Here is a 24,376-nt window from a genome sequence, read left to right as displayed (position 1 = left end):
CATTTATGCCTTCATACCTTCATAGTATACCTTCTTTTTTCATTGCATGGGATTGCAGTTCCTGTAGAAGCTGGAGCTTCCACATTTCACAATGCATAAACTGCAGTTTCTACACAACCAATCAAGCCTTTAGAGGACAGACAGATCTTTTTAAATCTGCACAAAGACTAAATCACTCTCTGTCCAAGCACATGCAGAGGCTGCTTTTTGTCAGTTCGTAGGACCGAATGAGGAAACAAGACAAGAGGGTGGAAACTGGTCAGCGCTAGGAAAGAGTCGGGGCTGCAGCAACGACAGGGAGATTACCTGAAGCTAGTTTCATTATTCACTGTTCCTCCTAAATGCATGCATATCCTCACACCCGGGTACGCTCCTCATGCACTGAAATTCTGTGAGGGCTCCTATAGCTGCGAAATTGCAAAGGCAGATGTAACAGAATTCCTTAGACATCAGAGACCTACTGGGACTTTGCACTTCCTAAAGAAGGTCCAAATCTTGATGAAATTGCAATGCCAAAACCGGATTCATTTCTGATTTGAAGCCATATTTCAAATAGAGACGAAAAAAGACCTGAAAATCAATCCACCAACCGTTTATTGTTAACTTTTTCCAAAGTACATGATGACACTAGACCAGATAAGTTATATTTGTATTCACAACTGATTTAATTTCATTTCTTATGTTTTCCTGTCATTTACAAGGAGCTAGAATTGGGTACTTGTCAAAAAAAGTATGGCAAATGTACATACTGAAACAGAACCCTGTTTTCAAATCACATGTAGCTCCTTAAAACTTTAAAATGCCCAAATTCAAGCTTAAATAAGGTGAGAGTGTTGATCTGACATGATCTTTACGCTCTTTAAAAAATAACTAAATTGCCTTCAAGCTGTCAGCTTGAATTAGACATTAATTACATAAACTCAATTATTAGTCTTTTATATTAACAGTTTTGTTTGCTGACTCCTTCAGTACCCTTCAGATCTAATTAAGAAACAACTTTTAACACCACAACATTGTACGTTTCAGAAGGCATGGGCTGAATGGATTCTCACAACTCTTCTGCAGCTGCCCCCCTCAATGAGGCCTTGAAGTGCCTGCAAAGATTCAAAATGCTGTTACTGTTGTTTAGGTACTGAAATGTGAGGTTATCTTGGTAGATCACTCCCACTCCAGTCCCTTCACTGGCTATGCAAGATATCTGCTGTAAAAACTGTTCTTCATGGCCTTTGCCTGTTTGCTACTAAATTAATCTGTTTTCTTTGCACGTCCTTGGCTTCTCTAGCACTGACAAATGCTTGTCTTTTATACCATCCCTTTCTATCACTTCAAGTCTCAGTGTTAAAGGACAAAAAGACATTTTGCAGTTTACAAAAAAAGAAAAATGTTAGCTGGTCAGAATGAAAAATGAATTTTCTGTGTGCTTTAATATCTTGAAAAATCTGTTTCTTGGTAGCTATAAATGTGCTCGCAATCATTATTTTCAACAAGCTTGAAAATAATGAAGCTGTTCTGATTAGCAGTCCATGTAAAATAGGAGTTACAGAAAGAAGACCACTGCAGTTTTAGAGGCTGGCATGCAAAGCTGACTTGAGCCTGTTTGTCTCTTTCCAACTGCATCTCCCATCTCTCTAATTCTGGATGTACTGCAAGCCATAAATTTTTATGTCCTCTACACCAGGGAAAGGGGACGTAAAAGTCTTCAAAGAGAAAAAAGTCTCCTCCAGAGTTTTCTTCTGCATATATTCCACTTTGTAGAACCTCAAGTGAAATATTTGCTTTTAAGAGCTGTTTTTACTGTACTCTATCCTAGTCTCTGTGGGACCTGCTCCCAAGGGATTCTTCCACAGCTACACACTTAGAGAAGTCATTTATGTGGTGACCATGAAACACACAATGCATTGCTATTCCCAGGAACAGAAAAACAAACCCAAAACCTACTCAACCAGGACAGCCACTGGGTTCACATCTGGCATTCAGCTTTGAACTCTTCCATCTGTAATGCTGAAGAGCAGATCAGCAGCTCCATAGGCAAAATTGGAAAGAGCATAGTGTGATGGTCAGAAGAGAGCGCTGTACAAAGTCCAAACACACAGGAGACTACTTCAGAAGATGGGGCTCCTTGGGGGAAAACAGCTTGAGACAAAACCAGCAGCACAGTGCTGAAATATCTATAGATTACACTTGACGTTACTCAGAACATTGGTCTTCCAGTGGACAGCAAGGCTCCTCACACTTACTGCTCCTCCTGCAATGAAGGAGCTCAATGCAGTGCTGAATGACGCTATGGCAGGGTCATCCAGCGAGCCTACAAAGAAGAAAAAGTTCCTCTTCATTATTTTCATGTGCTCTGGCTGCAAATACTATGAACAAGCCTCTCAAGGATTTATGAGCCTAAACTGGAATGACCCAGGCTATCACATCAAAAAGTAAAAGGTAGCTATTAGTGGTGCCTGTTCTGCCTCAAACTGCCAAAAACTTTCATAACATGACTCCTACAATGTCCGAAGACAAAACGGGGAATCATTTGTAACAAGGATAAAAAGCACATCGTCTAGGGAGGGTAAGGGGGAGAACCACAAATTAAAAATCCCACAAAACTACCATAAATGCAGCATGGAAATGAGAGTGTTTCCCCTCTTATCTTCTGTGAATAGCATCCCAAAACAGTAGGAGAGAAATCTAGACATTAAAATTACACAGTCCCTCTCCCAGTTCTGCTACCGGCTTTCTGTATTATCTCAGGGAAGTTACTCAAAACCTATGTGTCTCAATATATTTGTCTTAAAACAAGAATTCTTACCTACTGTACTTCACAGCTTTGCCAGAGTTTTTGTGAAGCTGCCCGAACACCTCAGAAAATACACAAGGAGGTATAAGTAACTGGAATTACAGCACGCATCTCCTTTCCTTGGTGCCCTGTGTTTGCAGCTGATGGCCATCAATGCATGCAGTCTCAACTCAGACCGCGGTGCACAGCCAGCTGCCCAAAGAGGAGTCTGCTACTGCAACCACCTCATTGCCAAAATCAGCCTTGAAAACCATCAGCAGGATGATCCTCTGAGAAAATAACCACAAAACACTCTGTGACTGTCTCCCACTCAGTCTCAGACAAAGTTCTCTCCATATTCTTAATGGAAGAGCTATATGGTGTTTGTGCCTGTGTGTGTTTATTAGACAAACTAGACTTTAATTAGACTTGATCACTAAAGGCAGGGGTAGCTATCCCTAGGGGTCCAAGAAAGCAGAGAGAGGCACCACAAGGAGAGAGCAGTATGCTTTTACAAATAGGCTTTGTGAAAGCATAGTTGGCAAAGGCCACAGCTAACAAAGTCTTGTTGAGTAGGTTAAATAGTTCACCCTACCTTATACTCATTGTAACTGTTTGACTATTGTCAGGTCCTTAATTTTTAGAGTGAATAAGCACTTTGAAAAAGTAAATCGGGGGTGGCGGGGGTGGGGTGGGGGGAGAAGAGAAGAGTATAACTGCATTTTTATGACAATCCAATTCCCTGAAAACGCATTGTTCTCAATCTGCCCTGCTTTACTAAAAACGTGTGTGCCAACTTGAGATAACATCTCCTACCATTCTAATTTTGATCTAGGCAGCAATTCATGGTTTGCTCTTTGTCAACTCTGGCTCCTATTCTGGACACACACACGAGCAGCCCTGCAGACTTCATGGACTGTGACCATACTTCCACCGTTCACATAAAAAACCCAACTGAATTACCCAACTTAATTGTCCTCCTCAAACTTCCCCTGATTTGAAAAAACATTTAGTAATTCTGCTCTGAAAGCAGACTTTGATGAGAATGTGTCAGCAATAAGCACTGTGCCCCTAATTAAACCAACATATTTATTCTCTCCATAAATTCCCTCTGTAGTCATAATGTAATTGTTTCTATATGCCAATTTCACAGTATACACAAATGTTTTAGTATTATCAGCACTGCCTTGCTGACTGCTTAAGATAAAGGTTTTCAATCTAGCAATGCAAAGGAGACTTAAGCTCCATCTGCCAGTATTCATGAGAAATGGGAACCATCTACAAAAAGACTTCTGCCCCTCCAGAAAAATCTCTCCTGACTACACAGGAATATTACCTTTCCTCGGTAATTTGAAGGGACAGCATTATGAATATACTTTTTAACCTGTTCTTCTCTTGACCTAGCATTCCTTAAACAGAATGTCCTAAATTTGTGTGGCAACTCTTTCAAATACTAATTTATGTTCCTTTGGTGATTGCTGCTTTCTTTACCTGGAGACCCTTTCACATATATCTGAATGAATGTCCTGAAATTTACATCAAGTTCAGAGAATGAACATTGCCACATTCAGACTTAGAAGCTTAATTTCTTTTCTTGCAATTTTGAGAAAATTTATCTTGGCAAATAAAAACCCAGAGCAGCCAACTGTCAAGAAAATCTGGAAACCAAAAGCAGCAGAACATCCCGTATGCCAAACATCAAGAACACCACTGGGCTGTGTTATTTCTCAGTGTCACTGAACAAGCATCATTTCTCATCAGTCAAATCCAGTCACTGTCCCATCACAGGCTTGACCCACACCCAGTCAAGAGAACAGACTTTGTCAATAGGTGCAGGGTCAAAGCCATAAGTCTTCCAACATAAATTATTTAACTTCTGTATGCGTCTGTTTAAACATCAGTGAAGTGGATATTTTAGCTTCCAGCATTGTGCAACACACGGATGCAAACCAGAGGTAACAATCATCTGTCTGCATACACAGTAGTATCAAGGCACAACAAAGTTAATTCCTTGCAGCGCCAGTGCTGTAGATAAAAAGTCTGTCCTCTTCATGGCAGTTGTAATTCACTACCTGAAAATGTGTTTTCAGAAAGAGATGTCATGGTGTTGGTGAAGGACAGAAGCTATGATATGCCCTTAACACTTCTAAAATGATTTTTTAGAGACAAATCAAGTAAGCACCACAGAAGTATCCCCTCCTACATGGTTTTAAACTTTTTTTTTTTTTTTTTATGAAGAACAGTATTTTCCACAGAAAAGGAGGGGGGAAAAAACATAAAAGTAATTTCACAGCAGGAGTGTTTGTGAATAGGGTACTATTTCATATTAATGAAAACCAGATAATAAAATAGTCTATGAACTAAGAAAGTGGCAGACAAACACCTATATTAAAAACAATAGTTTTCCCCATCATGAGACATGTTCAGGATATTGTTTTTGAAACAATAAAAACTAAATCAGGATTTAAAAATGCAACTCCAGAGAACAACAGAATATCCCACAATGGGAGACAAGTTACACAAATAATTTTGTTTCGCAAAGCAATTCTATAATTCTAAGTCTATGTGATATCATTTATAATTTGATTTCAAGTCATCAGGAACAGCAGGAACGCAACTGTGTTTGGTTTGTGAACATGTCAGGAAAATTTAAAAACATATACAAAATAGCAGGTGTTAATATTACATAAAACTGAGAAAAAGCAATAAACATTTATTTTTACAGCTCAATTCCAGTGAAAGGAAGGTTGGATGGCAGTCACGTTACTGCCTGAGTTGACCTCTTGTTTTTTTCATTACTGTAGCAAGCAATAAATAAGGCCTTCAGGGTTCAAGATCAAGTAATTAATTACTAAATTTAGGGAAGGATCCACTATAGAAATCAATAAATAGTGATTAAAGAAGGCGTTATAAATAAAACAACTTCATAATACTGCTAACTCAATCTGAGAGGATGACAAAAATTTTCTACATAGTAAGTCATACCAAATCAATCCATGCGATGTAATTTGCATTAAGTTATTTAACATTTTGTACATGACCTCAGTGTTGAAACAGGTTAAGTTCTCTCCCATCTTTATGCAAGGTCACTGTCACTCTTGCTTACAGACTGACCCTTTCCTACAAATATCCACAGTGGCATGTGCTTTTCAGGAGTTGAAGAACTATCTACATCCATTAAGGAGACTAAAAGAGCACATAATGCTTAATTAAAAACTGCCACCTCAGACTCTTGACTAATTTTTGACAAAGCCAGTGTGATCTATATTCATATATACATATGTATTTTTAATATATATACATACATATATACATATTAGATCAATAAATATATGCTTGATCTCTGCTGATAGATCAAACAAAAAAGGCACAAAGAGAGATTCGTGTCTACTTCTATTGCCAAGCAGCAAAGGGCCAGAAGGTGCCATCATTATCCATTACACAGACAGAGATTGCTTTCATATAAGGCTCCATTCTAGAAAAACAAACATGTCACCATCACTTCTAGGGAAACAGCTGACGAAAAAGAAGGTTATTCTGGCCTAATATTTGGAAATCAGATGCTGTTCAATATGGAGAACTGAATGATAATGCATTTAAACAGAATTTCCCAAAGAGATCTCGGGTAGGGAACATCTGGATAGCTAACAGGTTGGCAGAAAAGGATGTAGGAATTACCATGAATCATAAGCTAAGCATGAGTCTCAGTGTCATGCTGTTGCATGAAGAACCACCATTGTAATATACAAATATAAAGAACATAATGGTGTGCTACCAACCCTTCTGCTCTAGTCAGTCCTGCTAAGACCTCAGGTGCAATCACATGCTCAGCTTTTGGTACTGCTGTTCAAAGAGGCAGCAAATTGATCAGAGCCCAGAAAAAGAAACAGTGGTATTTGTGAATGGTCTTAAAAAGTGGTGTTGGAAATTACCATTTTTTAGCCTGTGGGGAGAAAAAAAGGAGGGAAAAAAGGGCGAGGGGGGAGGGAAGAGAAGATAATAGCTGTCATAAATATGAAAAAAAGTTACTATAAAGAAGAACATTTTTGGCATCCATGGAAGGCAGCAAAAGTTAGAGAGGTGTCTGTAAGATACCAATAAAAACACACAGTGGTAAGGGCTAAGCACGCTAGAATAGTTCGCCTAGGGAGATGGTGGAATTAGCATGCTGGGACAGTTTTCAAAACAGGTCAGATCAACATCTGACAGGAATGATAAGCAGAGCTGAATCTGTCTTGGGGCAAAGGATGCACCAGGTGATTTCTTAAAATTATAAGACGCAGCCAAGGTAAATTCCATGTCATACAACAGTATTAAAAAACAGACACTGAGGCAGCAGAAAACTTAAAAAGAATAAGTTTGGTAAGCCATCTTCAACCACAACAAAAGAAAATTCAGATCTTGCTATAATTGTGTTTCACTTACGGTTTATACCTTTCACACACAACTACAAAGAGAATTTCCCCTCCTCCATTTGCAGTAACAGGCAACGTAAAGGTTGCAACGCCTGCTCTGGTATGGCTGAGATGCAGACTGCTTACAGTGATGTCTAACGCAAAACTGAAAGAAGAGACGCTGAATACACCAGCTTAACTTGTAATTTATTTTGTGTTTCAAGAGACATTTTACATTTGCACCATCCTCAGGTTGTCAGTCTTCAAGGATATGTTTTAGTGTACATTTCTGATCTTTGAAATTCTTTCTATTGCTATTCTGCATAAGCAGCATAGCTGCTTTCACAAAGCTCCTGCTCTCCACCATGTAACACCACCAAACTCAGGGAGGTAAGTATGAGAAAAGTATGGTGCAGGAGGCACTCAAAAATAGAAGATGAAGCATGTGGGGCAGAGTGAATGAGAAAGCATGCTGCAAGGACTCTTCTACTCTGAGTACTCAAGAGAGACACGGTTGTGAAACTTTGAAAAGATGCATGGGTGGAGTGAAATGAGGAAGGCAGGAGGGCATAGGCTGAGGTGCTAAGAGAAGAGATGGAAGAGGAAGATGATAGGGACTAGTGAGAAGAACAACAGCCTTGAGAAAAAAAGATGGTGTCAGGGATGGAGAGTTCTTACAGATAGAAGATGAAGGTTCATCCCATAGCTTTGAGTCTCCTGTAACAGAGGCACTATCTGAACTATCACTGAGGGACAGGCATGTGTTAATTCTGGAACAACGCAGCTTCCTCAGGTATTTTATCCTACATCCGCTCTGGGAAAGAGGCTGACAAATCCAGTGTCGGTAAACAAAACCTTTCATCTGCCATTTAGCAGCTCTGTAACAGCCGTGGACAAAAAAGCCTTATGCTCCAACCCAGACACAAAACCCAGTATATTAGAATAGTGAAAATGCCTAACACGTGGTAATACTCCATGACACCCGCCGTTTGGAACATATCTTGCCACTCAGTTGCATCCAAGTCACTCTGAAGCTGCTGGTAACAGAATGGGTGCAAAGACCGACGTGCTTATGTTTCAAAAAAAAATATTTTTTTTAATGAAATCTCCTTCTGCAGGCTTATAAATTCTTACTCAAAAGGGTTTACCGTGTTCTGCAGGTAATGAAACAGGTTAAGAAACAGGTCCAACTTCTGTAAGCTTTGCTCACCTATCCAATCCTCAGAGGAGCAACTGCAGCTACTGACAACAGGATAAGCAGTGTGATTCATGCCAAGTTAATTTTCTCAGTACAGTACATAAGATGAATTTTTGCACACCCTTATTATAGATACCAAACTCCACCAAAGCTGGAGATGTGGACAGTCAACGGGTTCCTTAAAAACTTCTAACAGGCCACCTTTTAATAAAAGAGCTATTAAAATTGTATTAAATACTTGTGAGTCACACTTGTTCACAAGAAGCCTCAATTTCATTTTCATTCTACTGTTCAGATAGCTGAAAGACCAATTTATGAGAGACATCTTTTTAGCTTTCCAAAGCTCCTTTGGTGTTTCTATCAGCTGTTAAGTGAAATGTGCCACTTCCCTCCAGTTAAAGAGGCAAGGCAAGATGCAGCTCATCTTGTATCATTTCATTTTGGGTGGGTTTGGGGTATGAATAATGCAAGATTTTACGTGCTATGGGGTCAGCATTTCTGTGTTACAAGTGTCACATGACCTAAAGCATTGCCATGATAGAATACAAATTCATATAGAAAAGGTATTACATGAACTTTACCACCACATTTTTAGGTTTTACTCACTGACAAAGAGTCCCTCCCTGCAAGTAAATAAAGCTGGTAACTTTCACGGTGTCCCTCAGGTAACAGAGATCAACCAGAGGGAACTGCACTAGCAGCAAGAAACAGAACAGAACAGCACCATCTTATGTGTAGGATTAAATTCAGATTTTTTTTTTTAAGGAGGAAATTGTTAGGCCTCAGGTCCTGGCAAACTGTTGGGATCTCATACAGAAAATACTACTGTTTTCAAGTACGCTAGAGGGTGGAAAAGGACTGTGGTCATAAAATGATGAAGGGAAATATGTGTGAAAAAAAACCAAATTAAAACAAACAAAACAACCCCCAAAAACCCCACAAACAAAAAACCACACCATACACCACAAGAACACTAGCTTTTTAAGAGAGTCCATAACCTTATAGGTAGAGATTTGAAAAATGCTATAATAATCTCTAATGAAAGCTTTTATATTTGAAGCACAGTTCAAGAGCTGCTACTGTGCAACTAGAAATATCCTTTCAAAGGAATCACATCAAACTGAATCATAGATAATGATAAAACATTCTTAAGTGCTAGGAGGACCCCAAGATTCAACACAGAAGAATTAAAGAAGCCATTTGTGCCAAGGCTGAAAGGAAACACAACAGGTAATTTGCTATAAGCCAAATTACCTTGAGAGCCAATTGCGATGTCTTGCCTTAACCATACTCCTTTTACTGTCAACAAAGGCCACTATTGAATATTTGTTTCAGAAATCTGAATAACTTCAGTCAGAAGAATCTAAATGTAGCACTACTAAGAAGAGAAGAACAATTTTTTTGCACTACTCAGAGAAAACAATAAGTATTTCCTGTTCCACGTAGCATGGACATAGAAGAAAACACAAAGAGTGTTTCCTACTATACTTTGCCAGGCTTCCCATGAAAGTGACTTTTGGCAAAATGCCCATCTCTAAACTTCATGACAGACCTTAGATTTTCAGTATCACTCACTCAGCTAAAATGTCTTCCTGCTTTCTTCTGCATTTGCTGCCTGAACTATGGTCAGGAAGATATTTCTATTTTTGTAATTTTTAAGAATAGAAGAATTGCATTAAAGATGCAAACGCTAAAGATATTCATGCCCTGCCATTGCTTGAAATGAGGCTATAATGCAATAAATACCTTTTGCATTCCAGGATCATCTTAGGTTTTCACTGAACTTGTGCAGCTTATTCTTAAAAGTTAACAGCTTTAAGTGCTCCTGTCATTTTGTGAAGCTGGACTAAGATATGGCTAACTTCAATTTTATTTTTTTCCCTCTAATTGCCTTCAAGTGTATAAAACACTCTATGAAGAGACTGTTCAACCTTTCCATGACACTTTTTTTCAATCCTTTCACTTCTCTTTTCGCATTCATTTCATCTTGGAGCTTGCAAAGTTTCAGAGCAACCTATCATAGTGGGAATCAGAGCCTTGACTGTGGCTCACCACTTCTCCTGCAGTACTTATAATGAAAAGGTCAAAACTGCTATTCAAATCTCCTCCTCTGACCTCATGCCTCATCAGACTGAGCCTGCACTATGGCCAGTGACCATGATGAAGTTTCTGCCAAGCCATGATATCCATTCTAGCGCTAAATCATAACTGAATTGAAATATTTTTTTAAAAAATGCCTTAAAATAACTGAAGGTAATGGGCTTTTTTTTTGTTATTACTTATTATTAAATAAGTAATAAGTATTAATAATTATAATAAGTAATAAAAATTAGTTATTTGGTTATTACTTATTATTATTTAAAATATGTTATACTGTTACAATACCTGAATAAATGCAGCCAGCCCAGGGCTCACATAAGCAAAAATAGCTTGCTGCTCTGTGGCAGTTTTTTCCCTTGCAGCCGTCAGAGTGCATCACCTGTTTTTTCTTTACCCCAGCTTAGTTTTCTACCGACCTACTCACTGAACCCTCTAGCATGTCACTCCTCAGCCTTGTAAGCAATCAATGACCAAATTCCCTTCTTTCCTCTTCGTCCACCTGACAAATGCAGTGAGAGGTCCCAGCTTCTGGGGCACCTGCTCCAGAGTCTCTTGGATTCCTTATTCTGCTCTCACTTGCTCCTTTCTTCAGAGCTTGTCATCTTCTGTACCTGAAAAGTCTAAGTATCCCAACAAAACCTAAAGGAGTGGAAAAACTGAGATGGAAACTCTAAAGAGGATGTCCAGTTGCCAAAATTTATGTTCACCTTTGCCTCCTCCTAACCTCCTTTGCTTCCTTTGGACCAAAAATTCAGTGAGAAAAATTCATGGCTACTTAGCTTCTGTAATAACAATTTACCTTAGCCAAACAGTAACATGCTGAAAAGGACATATTTTATTTGTTTTTTCTACATATTTCTAACAACATGTGTTTCATGTTTATCTACCCCTTGTCATTCAGTCACGGAAAGCTTCCTGAGATACTTCATATTTCCACGTTACCAAAGACAAGTCTAAGAGTTGATGCAAATTATGGTAGTTTTCCATTCCATTGCTTAAAGAAATTTTTAAGAACATTAACATTTCTTAGCAAATCAGGATGACTGCTACAAGACATCTGTATATTTCAAGAGCAAAGGTGCAAGTTTACAGGTACCACCTGTAATTCAATAGCCACAACAAAACTAATCCACTAACGGTAAACATAACTCAGTTCAAAGGAGGAAAAACAAAGTTACCAAGTCCCCCAAAATGTTCATCCAGCCTAGCCTAGATTTAAGGTAAGTTCTAATCTTGCTGTTAACATGGAGGCTACTCATAAACAAAGAGATCAAGGGAGATAATTTGCCTGCTATGGTCTATCTTACAAACAAAAAGTTATCCAAACTAGTTATGGAGTCAAAAACAGCAATCAAGAATAATAAACTTGAATTTTGCTAGAGGGTCAGCAGCTTGGCTGCTTTTTAGAGTATCATTCCAATGTGGAGTAACCAAAACATGTAAAATAATAAAAAAAGAGCCAAAACACATTAGGCTGAGATTCATATTCCTACTCTGTTCCTAATAAAGCTGTTGAACCTTGTTTCAAATATTTAAATTATTTAACCAGGAAGAGAAGAAAAAAAAAAAAGATTCACTAGCTTTGTAGAGAAGATGCCTACCTGGAAGACAAGACACTGGTATTCCCACTGCTATACCAGGAACTGTTCATATATGTGAACTGGGCTGATCAACAGATACGGTTAGGATGACTACAGAATATTAAATTGAAGACCACTCTCCTTGAAGATAGGAGATAAGTGTTCAAGTTTCCTCAGGCAGAGGAGAGGACCACACTTTTTTTTCTACAGCGCTGGATCAAAACACCATCTCCTACTACTTTGCACACCATGACCTTCATTTCTCATACTTTCCCACAGGTGTTCAAAATGAAGTATCAGTTTGGGGCTTAATGAAATAGAATTTTCTGTCGGCCATCACCAGCTACTGCTATTCCAGTGAAACTAAGGCACTGTTGAAGAAACGTACTCCCGCTCCACAGTGAAGTAGCACAGCTCTCCGACTCCTGAGTTTGTATTAGCATTAGCCTTGCCATACGCCAGACAGTCATTTATAGTAGAGGCAGGATGGTAGAAGAGGTGGCTGCCAGTGAGCTACTGACTGGTAGAGCTAGACTCTTCACTAGACCTCCTATTTTCCAGAGGAAAATAGGACAGTTCTCTGAAAGATGGTAGATCAGGAACGCTGTAATAGTCTGGCACAATTTTAAGACACATCTGACTTCTCTTTTTTCAAAGTGTGGGAGAGTGGACTGGACTTTAGGCTTGAGCCACAGGACACCTGGATTGCCTGCCACTCACTGCCTAATTAGCTCTTGTGGCCTGAGTATTTGATTACAGTTTTACAAATTTGTTGTTAGTTTTACAAAACAGTATTTGTTTACAGCTACACTGGGTGTAGACCCAGACTAATACCATTGGCTGTTATTAAGTTGTCCTGAATTCACGCTACTCTGTTGCAAACTTAGTTACAGAGGAGGAATTAGGGAATTACACAGGTAAATCCTCAGCAGTAGCTGAGGAGGTGAGGCTTAAATAGGGGTAATGGTACTCAAATTACCAACCTCAAAGGACACAACAAAGGCTAATTAATGTTTTTAAAGGACTTCGAGGGTGGAAAGTGCCATACAAAGGAGAAATAAAGCTATTTTGTGAGCTTCTGTGTAGGCTAGCAACTGAAGGTTCCAATTATGTGGCTTTCAATAGTTAACCACATGAACATAATAAAGCAACTCTACTGACTTACTTCCTTCTCACTTCTCATTTTCATGACTTTCAGCACCTCCCACATGCTGCAAAACTTTAAAAGCTATCTCTTCTGTCAAAATGAACTTGAACTCTGGCTTAACCTTTGCTGGGATACCAGAATGAGAAGAAACCTGAACAGGTCTGTGGATGCGCCAAGACAGAAGGCTGACTGAAGACTGAAATGTGTGCCCCTTGGAGGTGAAGGGGAGATGGACTTCTTTCAAATACTGTTTAATTTATCAGCCTAGTTTGTCTTAAAGGAAGCTTCCAAATTCTGGTTTTTCTTTTTCTAGCTTTTTTATCTTCCTAATTTTTCTGGATGGCTTGTGAATAAAGCCTTATATGATTAAAGGTTTGTCTATTTTTCACACCTATATCCATTGATTTAATAAGACATTATTCCTACAAACACTACCTTCTTTACATCCTTACACGAGCCTGGGCACACAACCATACTGCCACTATTTTTGCACGGAGCCTAAACCAAATTATTGTAACTGTGGTCTTATCAGGAACTTCAACAGCAACAAGCAAAAGATACAGACATAAACAAAAAATTACCAGTATGTGTTTTGTAAGGAACTTATGAATTCAAAATTTTGCTAATCATTTCAAGTCTTTCTTCTTTAATTAGTTTCTAGTCCATGACTGATCTGTTCATCATGCCCAGCAATGCAAGAAATTAATCCCTCTGATAAGGTACTGAAATCGAATGCTTTTGCAAAACATCACCCACTCATTTTCATATGTATATTTTTACAGGATTATTGCCTTCCCCAACTCAATTTGCTTGAACAGCCAAAAAGGACTAGACTAAGAGTCAGGGAAAATCTGGATGTAGAAACCCAGATTACTTTGGTCCCTTATGTAAGAATCAGCTACAATCTAAACTGTTGGGGAAAATTTACAAATATAAATCAAGAGGGATATGACATCTGGGAGTCAGGAAGAGGGGGTTCAAGTTGATAGCCATTCCTTTTTATTATTTTTTGGAAAACAGATTGATCAATCTCCAAAGAAATCACATCCCTTCAAAGTGCTTGAGTTCTCCTTCAATGCAAAATTCACAGACCATCTTATTTGAAACAGAGCATTTCTCTGTGTGCTTCAGGCGACACTGCTGAAACAGGAGACCTACACAACACAGAGAGAAGACAAAGCATAGAGAGATCAAAGGAGAGTAGCTGTGCAACATCAGAACCTACACCATGAAGAGCAGGGCCAGGCTGGTAAAAAAAAAAAAAAAAAGAAAAAAAAAAGAGAGAGGGAGAGAGAGAGAGAAACCAACCCCTTTGAATTCGCAGATGGAGGCCTGCCTTCCTCTGGGCATCTTGTTGGAAGAGCATCCTTCTGCTGCAGAGAAACAGACGTTCCAAAGCACATCCAGATGCGCACAAATACTCACGATGTGTTTCTCATTCTCATCACAACATGCTCTTGATTTATTTTTGATCAAGACCTGTTTGTTTTCCCTGATGACCTGCAAGGCTGTTATGGTTTTTGAATACCTCACTAACTTCCAGGCTCCTGTCTTGCACAACATCCTTACTATTCCTTGAGTGGAATAGTATTCCAGGGTGGTGTTTCTTTACCCAAGGACTCAGAAGAAGTGCAAGCTAGTGCAACAATTACTTGACATCTGAAGTTGCCATCAGTCACCTTCAGAACACATGGATGGAGTGGATAGCAGTGGCTGGGGGATGGAAGGAGGGTACGCAGAGGCTGCCTGGGGAGTCAGACTGAAGCTATACAAGGACAAAGAGGAATAATCTAAACAGAAGACATTACACTTTCTAGGTTCATTCTTCTGTTGGTTTAGCTGCTACCACATTACAAAAGTCTGGCTCTCTTCTGACTGAGCCAATACACATTGCTGTCCTTCCCAGAGTAATGCCACTCAGCTGGGTATTTTGGAATTCCTCTAGTAACATGTGAATGGCAAGCTGGGCTGCACGCCACAGAAACCGGTCACCACAGCGTTTGGGTGTTTTGGGGTTTTGATTGTTTGTTGGTTGGTTGGTTTTGTTTTTTCCTTTTTTTTTTTTCCCCTCAGAGATGCACCTTCTTAAATGACAATTTCATTTGCTTTCTTTTTTAAGAATCATATCCTTTGCAATGAAATTTACCTAATGGTCCAGATAACATGACGCTGTACATTTCCATTTTTCTGTCATTTTTTAATTCAGAGGGGAGAAAGGAAAAACAAAAATACACAAAGGGAGCTGAAGTTAGTCAACCAATTCCCACCTCCCCCCAAAGTCCTCAGGCTCCGATGAGATTAAATCAGTTAATACAAATCTAGTCTGTCAGTTCCAGCAGACACGCACTGCTTCTAGGATAAAAGAACAGCACGGTAAGAATATATTCAACTGATCTTAGGTTCAAAGTAAAAGTCCTGCTAAATGTAAAGGGACAAGAAAATCATGACAGATGATGCCAAAAGATTAAGAATAACTAAAAAACCACATTTATAACGCTAAGGAGAATTTCTCTTCTCCACTATTAACAGTCAGTCTACCAGAAGTGAGTTATCTTTTCTATTAATAACATAAATATTACTTAATTCGTAATAGTATTACCAGTTCAGAAAAAATAACAATTACCTTTGACAACCTGTTCTTTCCGTAACACTGACATTGCCAAAAACACAAATGTTTTCAGAAGACCGGAAGTGTTAAACTGAAGATCCCACTCCAAAAAGCAAGGATCCTCCAAACGAATGAAAGGAAGATAAGGTCACCCAAACCGCCATAGCTGCACAGTCTGCTGAGCCTCCAGCCAATAAACTGCCTATAAGTAGACAGATATTGCTTAAGGGACTATTCACAAATGGGCTTCCAAGAAAAACAGTGGTGAGACTGCAGCAGATCATTAGCTTACAGAAAGTTGAGAGATTTTTACTTAGTCTGCTAGCACTAAGTGAACTAAGAACTGCTTTAAGAATGGTATTCACTTTGCTGCTTATGGAACAAGCCTTGCTTTATTTTCATGATTAATGCTAGCTCTGTATTTAAATGGCCTTGATGTCTTGGTGTGTGATACATGAGACACCAAAAATAGCCTGTCTGTTCCAGAATTTCCACTGTGCCTACCTTTGAAAAGCTCCATTAATGATGAAAAAATTACTATGAATTTAACTTATGGAGATAAAGCCGAAAATGCTGAGAGGCTGAGACTGCAACCACAGTAAATCTCTACTATATATTTTCTCTGGGTATCTACTTTATGCACCTCATATTCAGGCAAAACCCCCTCTATTTTAAACTATACTGAAAAAAAAAAATTCTTCAAAGTCCCTGTCTTTTACTGCTACCTTTTCTTTTGTGTGCCTGCCTGATAAGGCCTGGAAACTCTCCAGAATTTAGGAAGTCTTATCTGTGTGTTCTCCAGCTCATTATTTTGTGCTGTAGATTACTTTTTAATCCAACTCAGATGTTGTTTATACTTTGGAGGGCCTCTCACAGAGAGCAAGACAAAACAAAACAGTGGGACCCTGTTCCAGCAAGATACAGAGGTGTCTTCTCAGGACAAAGGTAAAAGCAGCCAGTACCGCATTTGCAAAGCAGAGCTGATACTTTCATGGCTGGGAATAAGCAGTCTATTTCAGCATCCTGAGATTTTAACGTACGTAAGACACAAAGAATGGTGGTCGTGGCTAGTGCCAGCTATAGTGCAGGCACAGGCAGATTCCACAAAGTACTTCAGCATGGTAACTCTAGCCTCAGTGACTAACTCCCATGGGGAGTTCTTAAATACACATCAATCACTGACTCCAACAGTTCTGGGTATTTTAGTCTCCTTTAGTGCAGGTTGACTGGTTTCTCAAGTAGTCTTACAGTATCACCAACCAGCAGTACAGTATCAGCCAAATACATCTCTAAATAGATTAAAGCCTAATTATTCTACTACTCAAACTACTAATTACTCTACTTGTGCCACTTTTCCTCCACTCTGCTTGCTGGACACATACCATTTATACACAATCACATGGTCTAGATGGTCAACTCCATTTATGACCAAGCAACTGGTTGCTGAAGACTTTCAAACCCGTGCACAGCCAAGACCTACAAGGACCACATACATGCTGGGCAGCAAGGCAAGAAACTTATGTTGATTTTGTGTTCATTTCTATTTTCTGACTCTGCATCTGTACATGTGCAGGTACTGTAAAAACACCCAGGATTAGGCAAGTCAATTTCTCAAAAACATGTACTGTACTTTACCACCATGTACACAGAGAAATATTCTGAACACTTTTCCTTTTATACTGAAATTCATTAAATGGATGGAGGGGGGAAAAAAAAGTATACTTGTGCATCTTACAGCTTGCCAGTGGCATTAATTTTAAATTTATGTAATTTAGAAGTCAAAAGATTAGTGCAACTTCTCAGTTCCACAACCAGAACTGTCACAGTCCATCAGAAAACCTCGAGCTGTTGACTTCAAGATCATCAGCTACAATGCAGACCTTAGCAGCAGCAGTTAGCCGGCTGCTGTCAGTGACGGATGAGACCACAGAATGCAGTTTGCTCTTTCACAGCTCTGTCAATGACATCCTGCCTTCCTGACAGGCAAGGAGAACCTGGTTTTGTCAGTGAGCCAGGCAGATATGATCCCGAAGACACAAAAGAAGCAGATACACGCAGTAACAAGGTGCCACCCTCATAGAGTCACTTTTCCAGCCGTAACTGCCTTTTAGCAGATGTCCAGCTCAATATTACCAGTGATACATCCATTATGGACCTGAAAATCCACTATATCTACTCTGACTGCAGTTGTTCCTCAGCCAAAAAAACACATGGTGCACAGGAATAGGCCAAATGCTAGGAAATGTGGGCAACTCCCATGCTGTTCACAAACATTAATGTCCAAACCCAAGCACATTCTCCATTACAAAAACAGAGGCAAAATTCCAAATGCAAAAAGCAGTTACCGTGGTTAGGGACAACTAACAATCCTTGACGGCACTACCATTTGGAAAAATATTCTGTGTTTAGCTCCATCTGCAGCTACTGTTTTTTTACAAGATATGCTCCTCTCCCAAACAATTTTATGAACTGATTTTTTTGTTTAAATTCCACTCCAGAGCAGGATATCCAGACTGAAATGGCCATGGTCTGATATGAAAGGTTGGAGAGCTGATTAGAAAGTACAATATACAATCAAGATATCAACACTTGCCCTGAAACAGCTTAAAATGATTTCAAAGTGTACAGAAGCAGCAATAAACAGTTCACATTTCTGTCCTTCCAGTGGAAACACTACAATCTGGGCAAGCCAGTGCTAAAGACGTGTTCCTGGCAAAGCTCTGCCAGCTCAGGCACTTCTTTGTTAGTACACCACTCCTCCTGATGCAGCCTTGCTGTGCAACTGTTAGAGGACACTTCGATCCCTGGGGTGACCCATTCTTTCTCTTTGTTCAGAGGATTCAGTAAAAGCAGCTCCAAACCTAACTTTGGCCTTTTGTGTTTCTGCTACGTATTATTTATCACTCATACTGCATTTCTGAGGAAGACATCAGAACTGGCATCCAAAAACCAAGCTACAGTCTCCCAGCTGTATCACAGCTGCTGATTGCCTGATCTTTCATGAATATCAAATCTAAAGAAGTATCCCAATACCTTTTGCTTTATGAGATTTTTTGCACACAGGGTCCATAGTTCTGAGGTAGCTGTCGACAGAGACTCTCCCCCCAGCCCCCTTATTCCTCATTTGGGCCTGATCTCTGTGCAGGGGTTGGATTTATCCTATGATACCCCCTTCTCATGATTCAGTAACCTTCACTTCAGCAAAACCCTGGAAATTTGCGCTAGCACTACAGGCATATCAACTTTGCTCTGTTCTAGCACTTTGCTAAAGAGAGAGAAGACCATCATGGGGGGCGGGGAGGGAAGAGCAGAAGTACTGCCCACCTCCAGCTCTGGCACAACCACACTGCTGGGAAGAGAGGGTATATGGATAGCACTACCCCTCCTCACTGCTGCTAGGAGGGCAATGTATGGCAGAGCAAACCCAGGCTAGGCTAATAGCCCAATAATATTGGTGCATGATAATTCCTGGGCTGCATGTATTTTGCTATCATAGCACATCTGGGATATGCTATGAAGCTGGCATTTTCCCCAGCATTTCTCCCCCTTCACTGTTCCAAAATCTCTGCAAACTTTTCTTCAAGCTGTAAAGAGAGGAAAACCATCACAACAAATGTTTGTCTTCTGTTCTGTCTTTCACATTAGTACTTTTGCAGTCATTTCAGCAGCTCTGCTGTTTAAATCAACTCCTGTTTCTACAGCAGATTATAAACAGGCATACTACTCTATCACACTGAAGAGGCATCCTAGTCAACACGGCCATTTCCTGCTCTCTGTGTACCTAAGTTAAGCCTGCCTACTTATTGATGCGAGCAAGTTTCAGCTGCAGCCAGTACTGTTTGGATGCTGTTGTTGTGGAAGCGAGCTAACATCTATAGTCTGATGTCCAGAAACTGTATTGTAGTGGTGACGGACGTAGCAAAAATTGAGAAATAATTTCATTTTCAGTTGCAATATCTTCTCTCTGACCTGACAGTTCAAGAAGTCATCACTGGACTACTAAAGTAAGCAAAGTCAATATGAGAGCCACTGAAGAGGAATCTCCAGGATGTGTTTTCACACGGCCACTTTCTCTGACTACAGTTTCTCTTGAGCAGAATGAACTAGTGAATCACTCACTGGCCTGTCTTGGGTTAGCTGACATCCATTTAAAGCAGCATGAAGCTCTGCACCTTTGATGTGAGTTAATTAAGCTCACATGGCTTTCCCCAGCCTGGCTTCTGCAGCTTTGGAAGTGAAGGGAGCCAAATTAGGCCCATCTGTCTAAATGGAAGGGAGTCCTCTCCCGCCATAAGGCACGCTTCATTACCTAGCACGGGAGCTGCCTTCCAGGAGCACCAGGAAAAGGGGTTTCGTTGCTGCCAGCAGCTACCCAGAATACCAGGTATGGTGAGTGTGGGGGTTTTCACAAGAACCACAATTCTGTGCCATCAGCTTCTTTGCACAGAAGCCTCAAGGGTCTAACAAAGGGATTTCCTGCAATAACCTTTTATTTAACACTTGGAACTTCTTGACAGCAACAGATCTGCAAAATACATTTGATTATTTTTTTTTTTTGTAATTTAAAAATAAAGAAAGAAGTAGCAAACTTCAGCAGGGCAGAGGAGATGACTCTCTCTGCCTTGATCCTGCAGCCATTCATTGTGTAACTGAAGTTCATAGTCTGTACAAGCTCTGGAAGCCTCTCAGTTGCTAAATTGGAATCCCAAGAAGAAAGAAAGTAGCCTTAAGTAATCCACGTCATCAGGTGCAGCTGCTAGTGAAAGGATGCAAACCGCTCCCTGCTGCTAGTCAGTGCTAGGATCTGGGGAAGCAAAGGTAGAAGACATAATTACACAACTTCAGCTCCCAAATTTGTCTTAAAGGTTTTGATCTTGCAGAGGAACTGCAGAACTGTGATCAGATCCCATGCTGGCTCTGCAACAGCGCTGTGCTTCAGTAGAGGTATTAACCATACTTTGGTTACGGAGTTTCTGTATGAGTCATACAAAAGTTACCACCACAGCATAAGTGACAAAAAAGTAATTCCTTCAGTAACCTGTTTTCTGCGAGACAAGACTTGAAGGAAATATCTGTAAGTCTGTATGTAAAAGCATACAATACTGTTGTGAAACAAACTTAACACTGAAGATCTAACAAAGCAGTCCTAAAAGCTTTTTTTCTCAGTCACGGATGATCTTTATAAATGTTATGAAAACTAACATTGTAAAGAAGTTTACAATGAAAAAAAGTGCAGCAATCAGTAACACAAACATACATACGTAAGTAGTGACAAACATTTACTAATGTTACAGGACAGTAAGGAAATTGTCTAACAAGTGAAAACATGATGTTTCTGTGATAGGCCTCCTAAAAGGTTCCTTCTTATACGTAAGAAAAATGAGGTATGGAGATGACCTGCATATAGATTAGTTTGGCTAAAGTGGGACTACCCAGAGAGTCTAGGCAACTGAATGGGTGAAAAACTGGCTAGTTGGGCTTTAAGAGTAATGTTTAATGTGCTGTATTTGGAGGCCAGTTACAAGCTGAGTAGTTCAGGGGCCTATCCTGTTAGATACCTGAGGAGGGCACCCCTGTCCAGGTAATGGATGATGCCCACCTCAGGTGATAGTTTGAGGGCAGGGCTGCCATTCAGAATGGCCTGGCAGGAAGCTTATGAAATTCAACTTGGACAAATGCAAAGTCCTGCTCCTGAGGAGGAGTGAGCCCATACACCAGCACAGGCTGGGGACTGACTGGCTGGGCCAGCCTACTCTGCAGAAAATGCCTGAGGGGACAGTAGGCTTAGCATGAGCCAGCACCGTGTCTGTGCAGCAACGGCAGCATCTCACACCGTGCCACCAGCAGTGTAGCCAGGAAATTGAGGGAAGCCATTCTTCCCTTTTCCCTTGCACCTGTCAGGCCATGCTTGGATCACCACCTCTGGCTCTGCAGTCCTGTGTGCTAGGCAGGCGTTGATAAACTTGAGTAGGCCCAGGGGCGGGCCACCAAGGTGCTCAAGAACTTGAGACCTTGCCCTGCAAGAGCTGGAAGATTCAGCTTGCAGAGAAGACAGCTTACAGGAGATCTACTGGCAGCCTGCTGGTACCTATGGGGAGGTTATCAAAAAAGATGGAGCCTGGTTCTTCACGGCGGTGCATGGCATGAGAAGGAGAGACTACAGGTATAAATTGCCATGGGGGGGTATCTCACAGAATATCAGGAAAAAAGAAAAGTTCACTATGAAGACAGTGAAGCAGCACAACTCCTTGCTGAGAGAGGTTGCAAGGCCTCCATCCTTGGAGGTCTTCAATCAGATAAAGCCCTGAGCAACCTGGTTTGAATTCAGTGTTGACGCTGCTTTGAGCCAAAGGCTGGATTAGAGACCTCCTGAGGTCCCTTCCAGCCTGAAGGACTCAGTGACTCAGTGTCCCCCATCACAGGTTCTGTAAAGTGTAATAATAGAAAAGTTCACAAAACTGAAGATTGTTTACATTTGGGAGCCTGAAATCAGTATATGCACGTTGGAGTTCTGAGAAGAAGTACTTTAACAATTTGTACAGTGCAACTGAAAAACAGCAGACAGCTTCATTGTGTGGGAGCACGCAATACACACTGGGACCATCCTGGAGTGAGGAAATGATGCTTTCATCAGACACTATCTTACTCAAAGAGTTGAGGTTTGCAAGCAAATGTACATAAGCAAAAAGTACTCTAATTAAAGAACTAAGAAATGCAGGCTCCAAGGCTTAATGAATCATGACAAATACCTAGAAAAAACTATGCTAACTTCCAAGTGTTTAATTGAGTTGGCTGAAATGTTTGTGTGCGTGAACACAATCACATATAGTTATTTCCCTGGGTAGAACTCTTCAAGCCAAATTATTGAGTCTTAATCTGGGGCATGAATGGCAATCATTTGTTAATAAAAGTCATAACTTCTCTCCATACCATATCAAGGTCTTGGGAAACCCTCCGTTTGCGCAGCTCTTCCATCCTTTCACACACATCCGTGAAGCAGGTGTTATAGTAGTCTGCATACTGCTGTGCCAGGTCATCAATATTTCCCAGTGATCCATCCTATGGTGGAAACAAAGATAAAGACGTTAATTGATTTTAAAATTCTAATTTAAAGGTAACACCACAACTCTGAGGGAGACCCCCTCCCTGTAGCATGTCCAGCACACAGCTCTTGGGTCATCCTCTTAAGCACAGTAGCTCTTCAGAAACAGGTGGGTCCTTGTTAATTCCTACACAGAGGGAGAAGGCAGGGACAGCAATGCATAGCAGAGGAACAATATATCCGCAGGCACTACCTGCCTCAAATCCCTCCCACCCACATATATTCTTATTCCATCTGGTTCTCCCAAGCAGCTGCCAACTCATCCAATAACCAGGCATTACATACGTTTCACTGACCTTATTTACTTGGGAGTAGCCCTGCTTTCCTTGACAATGACTAACAGCAATTTTAAACATTAAACTTCTTGCTCATAAGCACAATCAGCCGTACTGCAAACAATTTCAGCCAAATTACTTTAACAGATGAGTTTATGCCACCCACAAAGACACTCTGCCTGTTGGTCTTTTAAGATATACTGGAGGTGGAAATATGGTTTGTGCAGTCCCAAATGTCTGCTTTGCTAGGCAGGATTGCTATCCTGTTAATAAAATGGCTATAGCCAGGAATCTAATTGTAACTATCTGTTAATTACAGTCCAAATTAATACTTTTTAAATTATGGATAAATACGGAGACCAAAACAAAACAAAAGAAAACACAGGCTGAATTTTAAGTGGCATGAGAAATCCTTTTAAACTTCAGATAAGTATGCCATAGAGGGCCGGGCAAGGAGACAGGCAGAGTGAATTAACAATTTTTTGGTACAATATGCACACACTTAAAATAGGTCCAAAAGATGGGATGGAGTAATTTTGTTTCTCTGCTGTCTATTTTATGAAAGAGAATATATGTTACTGTATACGTTCTTTAAAAGGTAAAAATCTACACTTCGTGCATATTCTGAGAAGAACAAGAATACACTGCAGAGTGTTATTTCATTATTGCTGTTAATAGATGCAACACAAACAAACAGAAAATTATGCCTTGAATATTGAGGAAAAAACTAAGCAATCGAGAAATCATTTAAAAATAATTATGCTAATAATATACCTAAGTTGCAAGGCAGAGTTTTAGCATGCGAGCTAGGAGGAAAACTTTTAATTAGAAACCACACCTTACTGAAGCTGTTGCCATTTGGAAATAACTATGTGGTCCTGCCCTCAGGATTCTCGACTATGCTGAAGAGGCAGATTTTTTTTAATGAAGTATCCTTTCCAGAGAACTGGAAAAAACATTCCAGTTTAAATCAAAGTGAAAGCCTATTAAACCTCAGACTCTGTGAAACACTCTGCTTTTTTAAAGTGCAATCCCACATGCACTACAGGTATCTCAAGGATACCTGTTTCTCAAGGGAGCTCACGTTCCCAGAATTCTGAACAGCTTGCAGTTTCTTAAAACTACTGTGTACAGTACAGGTGGAAAACAACTTGCATATCACTTGTTGGAGCAGCAGAAGCAAAAGAACTACGCTAAAAGTATAC

At 40.1% G+C, this 24,376-nt stretch overlaps 1 protein-coding gene across 4 annotated transcripts in view; it reads right to left on the bottom strand.

Annotated features, from left to right (window-relative positions):
* SASH1 (SAM and SH3 domain containing 1) overlaps positions 1–24,376 on the bottom strand; it is a 565,878-nt gene that overhangs the window by 78,178 nt on the left and 463,324 nt on the right. For all 4 annotated transcript variants that reach the window (XM_064446996.1, XM_064446995.1, XM_064446997.1 and 1 more), the window contains one exon: positions 22,725–22,853. In XM_064446996.1, the coding sequence (XP_064303066.1) occupies positions 22,725–22,853 (129 nt within the window). The remainder of the gene's footprint in view (positions 1–22,724; positions 22,854–24,376) is intronic.

The sequence above is a fragment of the Phalacrocorax carbo genome, chromosome 3 (assembly GCF_963921805.1).
Source record: "Phalacrocorax carbo chromosome 3, bPhaCar2.1, whole genome shotgun sequence".
Classification (NCBI taxonomy): Eukaryota; Metazoa; Chordata; class Aves; order Suliformes; family Phalacrocoracidae; genus Phalacrocorax; species Phalacrocorax carbo.
Note: the sequence above shows the minus strand (reverse complement) of the source record. Positions and strands in the feature narration are given on the sequence as shown.